This window comes from Pinus tabuliformis, chromosome 5_1 (assembly GCF_031772625.1).
Source record: "Pinus tabuliformis cultivar Carrire ecotype Pingquan chromosome 5_1, CPIR1, whole genome shotgun sequence".
In the NCBI taxonomy this organism is placed as follows: domain Eukaryota; kingdom Viridiplantae; phylum Streptophyta; class Pinopsida; order Pinales; family Pinaceae; genus Pinus; species Pinus tabuliformis.
This window is the reverse complement of record NC_142305.1, coordinates 596942431-596956624: the sequence shown is the minus strand read 5'-3', so window position 1 is coordinate 596956624 and position 14194 is coordinate 596942431. Positions and strand designations below refer to the sequence as shown.

General features: G+C 42.4%; 1 protein-coding gene across 2 annotated transcripts in view; it reads left to right on the top strand.

The window, feature by feature from the left end:
* Positions 1-14194, top strand: part of LOC149166278 (uncharacterized) — a 276820-nt gene that overhangs the window by 192002 nt on the left and 70624 nt on the right. Inside the window, exon 3 of one of the 2 annotated variants that reach the window (XM_089432527.1) lies at positions 2274-2363. In XM_089432527.1, the coding sequence (XP_089288653.1) occupies positions 2274-2363 (90 nt within the window). Of the gene's footprint in view, positions 1-2244; positions 2364-14194 lie in introns of both variants that reach the window. The other variant, XM_089432528.1, reaches the window with a different exon arrangement.

Sequence of the window (14194 nt, the reverse complement as noted above, 5' to 3'; positions counted from 1 at the left end):
GCCCCTAAACAAGTTTAATTTTGAGTAGACACAAAGTAAATGGGTTACAAGCCATCCCAATAGCTCAACGAAACAAAATATTCCAACATTTGCCCACATGTGCAAGCTGCAAGCCCTCTCTAAGCATGACATCATTCTCTTTTAGGGCTGAAAATGCCCCAAAAGTGCAATGGAAGGACTGGATGTGTCTCTAAGTGTCATGATCAACCTCAACTTGAGGAAGGGTCCTCAAATCAAGCCTCAGAGCATCTCCATGTGTACAAAAGCCAGCTCTAGCTCCACTTGCAGCGGATGGTACACATGCAGAGATTGATGAACTTGGAGGCAGGTTGGGATGGGTGGGAGAGGGTGTGGTGACGACACGAACAATGACATTCTGCCCTTTCCTTTGAGCTTTCGCTGCTGCCTTTGATGTTTGAGCCAGTTTTGATAATATCTGCGATATGTCGACGATATTCAAAAATATCGCGATATTTTCGGCAAAACGATATATCGCCGAGTAAATATCGCGATATTTTCAAAATATCGGCAAAATATTGGCAAAATATCGCCATATTTTGAAAATATTGGCTATGTTTATTTTGCAGATATTGCCGATAAGATGTTTTCTGGACCCTCGCCGATATTTTGCTGATACCGATATTATCGACACTGGCTTGAGCCATGATTCCTGTGGATTGAGGCAAGGAAAATACTGCTGTTGGAGAAATGACAAATCTGGTTTGCTAATTTTTCTTCAAAGAATTTGGGATCCCCTCAAATACGGATTTTACACAATGAGAGATAGGGAAAACATTTTTCCTTCATTTGAAAGTGAAAAAATGAAAGGAAAAACCATGGCTTATGAAGTTCCATGGGCCTTTTCTGTGGACACATGTCAAACACATCAGGACACATCTAGTGCATGTGCTTGTTTTAGGATACTTGCCAAACATGCCCGACTTGAGTTTGACACGTGGGATATGGACATAGGTCCCCTCTAGGACGTGTCATGTTTCTCAAGTGTGTGTGTGTGTGTCAAACCTCTTTTGTCTGCTAATAGTGGTTGATCCTTAAGCACAACCTTCAAAGTCTTCAATGGTGAACTTTTGAAAGGGTTTTTTTATATATTATGAGATAAACATGCTTGATGTTGCTTTGATACCATGATAAAGTGAATGCAAGTAGAATACTAGTAGAAACTGATAGCTGTATGATATGAAAGAGAGATCATTATATTATTCAATTGATTCACATAAATGCCAAATTTATAGTACATGATTGGCTAAAAATCAACAATAGTCATGTAACAGTGTAACTCAGTTATCTCCGGACTCACCAAGTCTTGTTCATTCACTCCCTCATTATTGTTGTCCTTACCACATGGCTAATTTGGGTACTATTACTTATACAAAATAGACATAAAATATATTACCAAAATGAGCACATATTGAAAACATGGAAACTCCATGCTGATAGGTGTAGAGGTAAGCATGTTGACTCCATTGGCCAATGTTGAAAGAGGGAGTCAATAGGAGAATCGTGTCTCCAAATGTTGGTCTTGCTAACATTATCATATATTTTTAATGTAACATACGATGAAAAGCTCTATCCTAAACACTAGTAACTATGACTGAAATAACCATGCATAAGATAATATCCATATCTGATTTAATCTGCCAATGTTTGTTGTAACATGTCTGATTTGACATTATCTTCCAAATCCCGTTTTCCCTTAACAAGCAACCAATTGAGAGTTTTTTTGGGGGATGTACTCCCATATTTTTCCTTTTCTATGCAAATTTACCAATTCTTCCAGCATCGATAATAATGAATCTACATTTTGTTCTTGCTTGCTCATGATCCCCTGATTGAAATTTACTTGGGGAGAAGCTACTTCCGTTTGAAGATCCATCTTCCTTGTGTAGTTTTTTCTTGAATGTTCGACATGTACTTCCTTCCTCCAATTCCCTCTTTTTCCCTCAAGTTCATGACATCTTACTAGTATGATACCGTCTTATTTGTATAATATTTTGTGCTATCTCCCTCTTAAAAAGAAGCATGTTTGATTATAAATTAGATATTTATCTTTTCTATAAAGCGGACATAATATCCTAACCCATTAGAGATATTTATTAATTTCCTCAATGTGCAATGAAAACCCTAACAGCTTTTGATCTCATACCAACAATCCTTTTAAACTTTACTTTTGTAGTTCTAGAGATAGTATTTTTTTCATAACTACAATTGGACTAAAGGACCTAGGTCTTGTCTATTTGATTTGGATGAGGCAGGGGAAACTTCAAACATGAACACTATGATCGGGTCTTCAATGTTCTTTCAAGTAATGCTTCTGAGTATCTACTTAATGCACTTAAGCCAAGGTGAGTTATGCAACTTATACTTTTCAATGGTGTATTAATCTATCTTTTCTTGTTGGTTGTTGTAAAGAAGAGAAAAAATCTCCAATGGGATGAGTATTTATTCTCTGTTTTTTGTGAAGAGTAGAAAGTAATAGCTAGGAACTTTGCTTGGTTTCAAATGGTTGTTTCTATGTTGATTGTTTAAAAAGGAAGTTTAGGCTACATGCTATGAGACAATCACCAATGATATCTTAGATTCATTCCTTGTAATGAGATATTGTGGTAATCTACTTTCATTACCTTTATCCTGCTAGTACAGATATGAGAATACAAGATTTTCACCAAAAAACTTTCACAATTTGGATTGCTTATTAGTACATATTTATGAGCAAAAACTGTCCCAAAAATGGACATCTAGGAGGAATATCACCCTCCAGTCAAAAATGGTCAAGCTGAAAATAGATTGTCCACTCTGAATTTGTCAAGCACTCCTAAACTTGACTCTACCTCTAAATATAGAAGAAAGGGAACCCTATGAGAATGAGCATCACATCTTTAGCACCTTTGTTTACCAGCATTTCATGTTTTTTTACACATCTCCATAAAGTTTTGAATGTTAACCCGTTCAATATATTTGTGAAGAGGTATGCAAGTTGATCTGTCGTATTGTAGTAGACAACTTCAACCTCCTTTTTTTGCACTAGTTATTTGATGAAATAATGGTGTATCTCATTGTGCTTGGCTCTTTTGTGCTGAACCATATCCTGGTTTTCATGGTATAAGTGTGTCTTAAATCTATTCAAGATTCATATCAACTAGAATCTTGCCTAGCCATATTGCTCAACCTATTGCGTTGACTGCAAGTTTGTATTTTGCTTTGTTGCAAAAATTCTTGGAATGTGGGTTTGGGTGTCTGAAATAGACAGAAGCTCTGCTTAAGATTGCAGAAAATATCATATTAAGGTGACAATAATATATGTTAAGATTTTTTTTTTTTAGGAAAAAAGGGGAAAATTACAAGAAATGAAAAGAAGATAACGGAACCATAATACGTAGTAGCTAGTACATCTGTGTGTGCCACCTCTGAGTGTTTGAGTTCCAAAATTCCATCTTGGAGCCAAAATATTTATCAGCACACCTTAGAGGGAGGGAGCCCAAGATGAACCCTAGAATGTTCAGATCCTCAAACTGCTTACTGAAAATCTTTTTGGTATGGAAAAGGTTGTTCTAGAGTCTTTGTCATATGATTCCAGAAAACTGTTTATAGAAATTTAGAAAATGCAGATGCAGGTTGGAGGGGGGGGGGGGGGGGGGGGGGGGGGCGGGGAGGGTGTGTGCATCTGAATGGATTGGAGATGGCGAAGTAAGAAGCCTATTTATATCTATAAGATGAAATCTATTTATGAGTTGATGCAGTGTTCCTTTGGCATAGGGTTCCTCTTGACTAAAGGTGGGGGCTTGGAGATTTGGTGGAGAGATGGTTGTAGCAGCGTCAATCCATTTGGAAGTCTCATATCTCCTTTAATAAGTAATTTTGGGGTTGGTTGTTGCTTAATCAGAGATTAGCTATCAAGAGTAGGCTGCACAAAGTTGGCATTATGAATTCAACTTGTGTACTATTTGTAGCAGTGTCAATCCATTTGGAAGTATTGTGCCTCCTTTAAACATGAAGTTTGGGGTTGGTTGTTGCTTCATCACAGATTTGCTGCCAAGAGTAGGTTGCACAAAGTTGGCATCACTAATTTAGTCTGTGTAGTGTGCAGTAAGGAGGAAACTATATGTTGAGATTTCAATCTAAACAATCAATGCAAAACTGAAATCTCACCTCTCTTACTCAAGGTTTCTTGGATCTAATCTCCGTGAATTTCAGCATTAGGGCAGATTTGAAATATTAATTTAGAGCAGAAAATAGCAAACAATATTTCACTTCAGTTCTGCCTAACACAGTAGGCACCCTAAGAGAAAAGATACCAAACAAATTCTAATTTTCATCCCTTAGGACACAGTTTCCCAAGCATATACCATATATCAAAATCACTTTACTACAACAAATTTTATAGAAGAAAATCTGCTCTCCTATCTTCAAGTGATATTTTAAATCACTTAACAATTTAAACTGTATGTTATATCAAATCACTGTGAAGTACAAGCACTGAAAATTACCCAATCAAGAAGACAATGCAAGCTGAAAATCAAATCAGCAAGTAATCAAAAGGTACTTTATTCATTTTGCTATCGGGTGCTCACGCTTGTTTGTACTTTGGGCTGTTTGTTGAAGTTTCTAAGTTTACTTAGTTTAGAAACCCTTCAACTTTTTCTGATTTATTTCTATCTACTTGTTATTTTTCTTTAACAAGTTATTTACAAAGTAAATACTGAAAATAAACACCAGTGCATGTTCAACATATTACAGATCAACAACTAAAAGAAACAAGAACAAACACATCACATGACACCATTATTTTTGGACCAATGTCCCCGGAAAAACCCAATGTGGGAAAACCGGTACAGCTATCTGAGGGTTTCCTTATTAAGCAATATCAGAGTACAATCTGGGTGCCGACTCTGGCTTACCCAATAGAGAATTTCCTTAGCAGCTATACCTCACAGTTTGAGAGAAATATCATGGCTGAAACCCTGGAAAAACCTTCCTGCAGTTCCTCAACACAAAATTGCTCTACAACCCCAACGTCTGCCTAATCTGGACTGCGTCAGCCCCTCTCTGTCTCACGTTGGCCCTGCTTCAGCCTTTCTTGGACTGCGTTAGCCCCAGGAGGCCCTGCGTCAGCGCCCTGGGCCTCTGCGTCAGACACGCTGGCCTATCTAGTGCTCTACGCAGCACTTGGTTGCCTCTGTGTGGCCCTGCGTGAGCCCTTGCTGGCTCTGCGTCACTCTCCTTGGCTACTGCGCTGCTCTCCCAGCACAATCTCTGCCTTCTCTGTTTCTCCATACTCAATGCCCCTCAGCTTCTCTCTCGATCACTAATTCTATCTCTCATAGCAAACCCCGCTCTAGAGAATAGAATGACTGATCACTCTGGTGTGTTTTCCAAGTGACCCTCAAGCCTCCTCTTATACTTTTTTTGTTGACATCTCAACAGCCGAGATTAAGTCCCTAATCAATGACTAAGATTAGATCTGGCTTGATCTATGTCTTTTGGACCATCCTAACACAGATTCATATTAATACACATTAATATTTTATTTTCCCTAAGTTTAGACTTAGGGACTCCATTAAAAATATTAATTATTTTAATATCTCCTGATCTTTTTAGAATCTGCCCAAACCCTTTCTGGGTAGCATCGGATGTGCTCTAGCCACGAAATTTGGTGGGGAGGTTGGGGCACATGAGTATTACTCTGATCATCTAACATCGGTACCTATGCTGATGCTAGGCCTTCCTGCCCAACATCCTCTGCACTGCTGCCTCCTGCACTGCTGCCCATGGTTCTGCCACTGCCACTGTTGCATCTGTATGACAGCTCCCTCTGCATCCGTGTTGCTGTTGGTCCTTTCTCCCAGCACTGCATCTGCAATGCACCTCCTCTCATCAAGCTGCATCGTGCTGCCCACTGTTGCATTGCAACTCAGTTACTGATAAGTAAGTAAATGATCTCCCAATTGACCTCCCTGTTGGGCTAGAGACACCCACTGATGCTGAAGCTCCCTCTGCCGTTGACAAGTGCTCCCTATCTCTGACCTTTGCGCTGCTGCAACAACTCTTTGCATCTCGCACCGTTGCACACCTCTCTGTGCCTTCCTGCACTGGTGCAACACTCTTGTGCCTCTCATACTACTGCAGCCTGTTAGCTCTGCACTGTCTCGGGACTCTTGCACTGTAGCTCTCTCTGCTGCTCCATCCACATCCGTCTCTACCCACTTAGCTAGTACTGCTACTCCTCGTCGGGGCTCCTGTAGCAAGGTCTAATCCAAGAGGCTGGGTACGTCGAGTATCTTGCCCCTCATCGCCTGTAGTCCATCTGACTACAACTCGATGTCTCCCCACTTTCGCTCAAGTGGTGCATGTGCACTCATGGCACAATCATCGTCTGTCAAAACTTCCTTCTCTGCCCGTGCTGGCGCTGCCTTAGTCTTGGAAGACTCTCCCTTACTCTTCTTCCTTGGGCACTGGGTCACATAGTGACCCATCCCCCCACAGTGGAAGCACTTGATCTTGGAGAGATCTTTCTTTTTCCACTTCTCCTGCTTTCCCTCAGATGCTAGGGCCACATCCTCCTCCTCCTGCTTGACCTTGATCCCTTTGTTGTTGCTACTTGTCTTCGATTGCCGTCTGATCTCTTCCTGGCGAAGAGCTGCCCACATCTCGTTCCAAGGTGGGAGAGTCCCTCTGCCCAGGATACTCTGGAAAAATACTTTCCAATCTTCTGAGACAACATTCAGGGATGTCCTCACCATAAGCTCCTAATCCGGTGTCACTCCTATAGCAGTTAACTGGTCTTAGATCTCATTCAGTCCTCCGAGGAAGGTGTCAATCGATTGACCCTTATTCATTTGATACAACCTTATTTGGTTCTCGAGCAGCGTTCTTCTCTACACATAAGTATGCTGGTACAGGTTCTTGAGAGCCTTCCACATCTCAATGGCCGTTTCCTTCTCAGCTATATGTGGTACCACATGAACCTTGACCTCGTCAAGGATAATGCACTTGGCCCTCGCCATCGCCTCTTCGTACTTGTTATCATTGGGGTCGACTGGGATAGCTATAACCTTCAACGCGAAGTTCTTGACACGATTCCTGTCAAGCACTGATAAGATTCTGGATTTCTAGACTGCGAAGTTCGATGCTATGTCCAGTCTATCCTGGTCTCTTGCCCCGTGTAGTTCCATGACGCTCCTCTACTTCCCTCCTGTAAGTTCTCTGTTTAACTCCTTTGAGTCTCTACTTCTCGGCTGAAAGTTCTCTTCTGGACTCCCTTTGAGTCTTGATTTCCCTCCTAGAAATCCTTCTGTCGCTTGTCAAGATGCCCCGTACTCTGATCGTCTGGTGCAACTGCACTGTTGATCCAAGTTCCTCGGCTAGAAACCCTCGGTAACAACTCCTCTGGCCTTGCTTTGTCAGGTACTGTTCTGACTACAATACCTCACCAGCTCCACTCTGCAATATTTCTGCAGCCTTCTAGACTCCAGCAACTTCCTCTTTGTGAACTGCGTCAGCCCCTCCTTACCTCACGCTGGCCCTGCGTCAGCCCTGGGATGCAGTGCGTTAGCCCTGTTGTCGCGCGGATTGACACGACAACCCTCAGACTGGGGGCTGTCACCTTGATCCCCGATCCCTCCGTTTAAGCCTGTCTCCCGCGGCTAAGGGGGGTAGACCCTATGAGATGATGAAGACCAACTGTCGACCAGTTGGTTGGGAGACACGAAACACGATATGATAAGCACTAGATGGATTTGATTAATTTAGCAGACCAGTGCCTTAAGAGATTGTTTTTAAAACGATTACTTGTTTGATAGAAACATAAACCGTGAAGAGCAATCATTTATCATCAGCTAAATCACAATGCTCTTAGAATGACCAAAACGATATCCAGCAATTGAGAATTTTCAAAAAAAATGAATGCTTTAAACCACCATGAGAATCATTAACCAGATATCATATTCGTATCTCGACTTGAAAACTTTAGATCTCAGCATGAAAGATGATAAATCCCGAAAATGACTGGATCTGACGGAGAAAATTTTCCACAAAATTTTTATATTTTTTCGAAAGTTTTTTAAATCTTTTTTCAATTTTTTATTTTTTAATATTATAAAAATTAAAAAAATCTAAAAATTTAAAATAAAAATATCTATCCTAAAACAAAAATTAAAATCTTAAATCTAAAACTTTAAATAAAACTAAATCTAAACAATTTTTACAAATAAATCCCTTTTTTATATATTTTTTTTTATTTCTCGTTTTTTATATTATAAAAATCCTAAAAAAAATAATCTAAAACTAAACTCTAAAATCTAACTAATATCTAAAACATAAATTCTAACATAACCTTTAAATCTAACCAAAATATAACTATACAAGAAATTACAATAAAGAAAATGAAACAACACTACACTAACCCTTTTTTTGATTTTATTTAAAATACAAATTAAAAAAAAAATGTAAAACCTAAGACTATGACGACGGTGCTATCGTATAGCCTCTAAAAAAAACGAGCAGTCACGATTCAACGCTATACCCACAACAGAGCTTGATTTATATGCCACTCACTGCGTTAATATGGAAATCCCGACCCCGCCAGACAAATTGAAACGCAAAATGCAAAGTCGAGAGCACAATTAGACGGAGGAGGGCAAAGAAAACGAATCGGTTTTACCTGTCCGCATACCTGAAGGGCATAAGCTCAAACGCAGTAAAGAACAATTTTTCGAGTGCACGCAGCAAAACGCAGTCACGTTTTAACTCTTCAGGTGCACGCAGAGAGCAGTTCGACGCATGCTTTATGGCCTTAAACAGGACGTAACCCTGGCGAATCACCTCTCAAAATTTCGAAACTCACTTACGCGTGCTAGAAACCCTGATCTGCGTGAAGGACGACTCAGGACGTGCGCAAATCCACAAGATTTCGATGGAGAAATGTCGGCGGCAAGAAGGTGAGACTGTGCGTAAGGCAGCAAAGATTTGATCACGTGTAAATCAAGCAAATTTCCCTGAGCACTGCTTTCAATTTGCTGGCGTTTAAACAATATGAACTTAAATCGAATCCACGCAAAGTATGTTTTGTATGCAGGTCGGCCGGTAATTGATATCTCATTACATCATTCAAGACCACGAGCTGAGAAAACAGAACCCTCCTGCTCACACTCATGCCATGGCGGTGATCTGCAGAATTTTTTGTCTATTGAAATACTGGAGCGGAGTAATTTCACGCCAGAAGATTTGCTATGCAATCACGCCCTTAGTAGAAATGGACACTGAGAGACATTACCCTGGACTCTGGAGGTACCCTGCCCCTGAAACGATGAAATCACCCAAAAAAAATGATATATACCTCAAACCAAAACTGAAAACCCTAATCAAAACTGCATAAAGCAAAAATTTGACACTGAAACCCTAGATCAGCTTAATAATTTACAGATTTGGCCCCTTAACAGCCAGATTCAGCAATAAGTACGGGAAACATTTTAAAGAACAAAAATTTTAGATTGTCACTGTGAAGAACTTCAGAAAATTCTCATGCAAATAAGATAAATAAACCGAATGATAGACCCAGGATCAAATCCAACTGGGCTCAACAAAAAATGCTTGCGGGAGTTGGCTGGTTCAGCCGAGAACTTCCCCGAAGGCCCACAAAATTTCCTTCAATGATGTTTTCTGCACAGCTCAAAACAACTGTCAATAAAGAGGGCAAAAATGCTGCTAGATCTCAGGAAGTAATGGAGATACCTGCCATTACTTCAGAAACCCTAACAGCACCCAAACCCCAGCAAGTGAACAAGATACCTGTGCTCAGAATACTCTACAAAAAGCTATTATTAACGGCTGAAAATAACATATGCAGAAAATGAAACAATCTCGCAACATTTTTTTTTTTCTCCGTAAGACTGCACTAATTTATATTACAAAAACCAAAAATACATCCAAATTTACAAAAGGGCCGTAGCCTCGCATCTCCGAAGAGATTTTCCATGATTAGCCATTCAGAGCAACAGGCAAAAAGGGACCAGTTTCTTCCTTCCGACATAACCAACATGTAATCGACACAACAGACTTTTGAGCCCACAACGGACAAATAACTTGACACGATGGACCCATAACTTGACACAGTTGACACGTAGACTGACATAGTAGACACATAAACCTTCGCGGTGGACATTGACCCCATGACAGACAAACAAACAAAGTAAACAGAGAGAGATGGACTGAGAGTAGCGTTCCTGGCCATGAGAACGGAAAGGCTTCTGAGCTAATCCTCATCAGTAAGGTAAGGCTCATCCGTCGCTAAACCCTTGAGCTTCTTGTCATCCTCCGCATCTGGGCGCGACATTCTCTGAGCCGGCTCACTGGGACCGGCCTCTTCAGCTTGAGTGGGTCGTCTCATATCCACTCTGGGGACCTGCATATCCACCCTTGGCACTGTCAGGTTATCCCTTGGCCTCCGGAGGTCGCTGCAATGCTCCACAGTGACTGAAACAATGAGCGTATTATTCTCCAGCGTGCAAGGGATGCGATATCTGACGGCTGGATGCTCCCTGTGACCGCAATCCAGGATTTCTCCCCTATCTCGTTCAATGCTACGGCCAACTGTTCTGCTCGGGCTTCTGTTCTGCCCAGAAGGAATGTCCACAGAGGAGGAGGGTGAAATGGCGGGCCTCTGAGTAGCAGAGCGACCCCTCGAACCGCCGCGTCGACTGCTCATCCTGAGCCTCTCAATTGGCATCCTTCGACTGCCTCCCTTAACCAATTCCCTCGGAGAAAGCTTACACCTTGCCAGAGTATGTTCTGTCTCTTCCAGAAGTTGCTGAAGCCGCTTGGAAGAATGCAGGAATACAGCATGGGGTCCGAACTTATGGATCTCCATTTTCCTTGTCCGAAGCTGCGCATTGAATGGCGCCTGAACCGGACTTGACATCCCAAGAAAAATCCCTTCCGCATTGAATGGCGCTTGAGCCGAACTGAACCTCCCTATGGCTTCACCCTCCGTCACAGTTAATGCATCGGCATGCTGATATATGGTGGCTTGTCCGGGCTGACAGCTGCCCATGTGACAAGCCACCTGCCACTCATGCTTCGAAGACACCCGCATCCGGGGGAGGGAGGTCTTTTTGCACCAAAGAGATGCAGTCCTGTTTGAGTTGAGCATCTTCAACCGTGTCTAGGGAGCCTGAGAAGTAAGGTGTCGACTGTGACACTCCTTGATTTGCCAGCCGATCTGCTACCTGGTTAGCTGTTCTCCTTACATGATGGAAGGATAAATTGTGGGGAGTGTGGAGCTTTTCCTCCAAGGATTCCAAACGGCTTAGCAATCTCCAGCTTTTTGCTATCTTGACTGCCTTAGCTCCAGCCTGTATTCTTTTAGCTGCCTCTATGAGAATAAGAGAGTCGCCTTCAACCTCCAGAGGGGAGAGGTGATGCTGTTCAGCTAGACATATTCCTTTCCAAAGACCCTCTAGCTCCGCTGCATTGTTAGTATCTTTACCTATTGTGCCATAGTATACTAGTATCGCTTCTCCATTATGTCTACGGATGACTCCTCCGAAGCCTGCTGGGCCAGGGTTGCCTTTGGCAGTGCCGTCGAAGTTCAGCTTGTATGAGTTGAGTGCAGGCGGGGACCAAGAGGATGGTGAAGCGGATCTGGTGGAAGGTTTGGTGGTAGTCTTGACTAGGGACTTGAGTTCAAGATTCCATTCCTTCAGAATGCAGCGCTCCTGGTGGATTTCTGGCATGTCATTATCATTCCATACTCTGATGGCCAGAGTTTCCTGAATGTTTTTTTTGAGGGTGAGCCAAAGATCATCTATGGATCTGAATGTGCTATTGAAGATTCTGTGGTTGCGTTCTTTCCATAGGGTCCAGTACAGAAATCCAGGTATGATGCTCCACAAAGAGTTGAGGATCTTGCTTTTGAACGGGTGTTTGGCCCAGGTCCTTATGGTTGCCGTTATATCCTCCAGCCTGGGGTGTGCTCTCATATTGCATTTTTCGACTTTCTCCCAGATTTGTTTTGCTAATGGGCATTCTTCCATTAAATGATTGATAGTTTCACAATTTATGTTACAATTTGGGCATCTAGATGGCCCTACAATTCCTCTTTTTATCAGATTGTCCCAAGTGAGAATGCGTTTTCTGCTAAGTAGCCATAAAAAAGTGGAGATTTTGGGCCATAGGCCGGTTTGCCAAACTTGTTCCCAGAGTTGATCTTTAGCCGCCTGGAGGTTGGAATAGCGCAGGTGATGAGCTTCTTTGGTGGTGAATGTGCCTTTGGTGTTGTAGCCCCATCTGAGTTTGTCCTGCTGATTGGAAAGGCGGATCTTCCTATTGATGAGCTCCTGATCAATGTCTGTATACGTTTCTCCCTGCCAGTCTATTTGCCAGAGTCGCGCCGGTTTCCATATTTGAAAGTCGTGATTTGGAGATGGCTGTCAGAACTGGTGTACCAATGGGATGCTTTCTTGGTTCATTTGAGCCTGCCAGAGAGGCTTGTGGAACAAATTGGCCAGTTTGGGAAGTTGCTGCCATGAGTCTTCCCAGAATCTAGCGGCCTTGCCTGAGTGAATTTCCCAGAAGCTATGTTCTTGAATGAAGCGACTTTGGGTTTTTGCATTGTTCCAGATGAGTGATCCCTGCGCAGTTGGGTTGATTCTGATGAGGTCATTCCATTGGCTGCCTCTGGCGTATTTAGCTTGCCATAGTTGGGCCCAGGGGGTGTTTGGCTTGGAGACCCAGTTCCACCAGATTTTAGCTCCCATAGTGTTGTTGCTTTGAAGCGGATCCCGAAGTCCTAACCCGCCTTCTGATTTGGTTTTGCAAACCTCTGTCCATTTGACAAGAGCCCATTTCCTGTTCAGGCTTGTGGATCCCCAGAGAAAGTTTCGCTGAAGATTGCGTATAGCTTTCAGAACCCCTTTTGGAGCTGCTAAGATAGAGAAGAGATAGAGCGGCATAGCTTGTAAAACTGATTTGATGAGAACGAGCCTGCCTGCCAGATTTAAAGCCCTGAAAGTCCAGGAAGAGAGCTTTGATTCTAATTTGTCCAGTAGCGATCTCCAAGACACCTGCTTGATTGCTGAGTCGGTAAGGGGGGCGCCCAGGTATTTAGAAGGCAGGTGGGAGATTGTGAATCCCAGAATTCGGGCAATATTCCTTTGCGTAGAGGGGGGAGTGTTGAAGAAAAAGAGTTGGGATTTTGCAGCGTTAATGGACGTGCCAGAGGCTTCAGAGAAGAGGGATAGAAGAGATTTGAATGCAGAGGCTTCTTTTGCTGAAGGATGCCCAAAGAGCATAGTGTCATCAACGAATTGCTGATGCGTTTGAGGAGCACGGCCATGAAGGGAAATACCTTTAAGAGCATGAGAGGAAACAACCGATTTGAGGAGCCTGCTTAGGCCTTCAACCATTAAAACAAAGAGGAAAGGAGATAAAGGGTCCCCCTGCCTGATGCCACGTGAGGGGTGAAAAGGAGGTGAGGGAGATCCATTCAGTAAGACAGAGAAACTGGGAGTAGTGATAAGGTTCATGATCCATCTGGTCCAAGTTACATTAAAGCCAAAAGCCAAGAGCATTTTATGAATGTAATTCCAGCTAAGCTTGTCGAAGGCTTTAGAAAGATCTAGTTTGAGAAGCATACCTGGTTTCTTGAGTAGCTTTAAAGAGTGTATGACTTCATTTGATAGAATTAGTCCGTCCATAATCTGCCGACCTTCAACGTACCCTGTCTGTTCTGGAGAGATGAGCAGGGGTAGAAGCGGTTTGAGTCGGTTTGCAATAACCTTTGAAATGAGTTTGTAAATCACATTACAGAGCGCTATTGGTCTATACTTCTCAGGTTTGTTTGAAGCTGCTTCTTTGGGTACCAAGGCAATGAAGGTTGAATTGAGGGCCGGGAGGACCCAATGCATGCTACGGGATTCTTCCACCAGATCCCATACTTCAATTTTGATGAGTTCCCAAAATTCGTGAAAGAAGTTGGCTGTGAATCCGTCAGGCCCTGGCGCTTTGCCGTCTTTGAGCTGAGCCATGGCTTCTTCTACTTCCTTTAGTGATACAGGCTGGAGCAATTGATTATTGTGATCCTCATTGATAATTTTAGGAATGTGCTGTGTGATAGCTCGGATTGCCTCATCCCTATTACTGTTAGGTTCCTTTAGAATGTCCTTGAAGTATCCTGTAAATT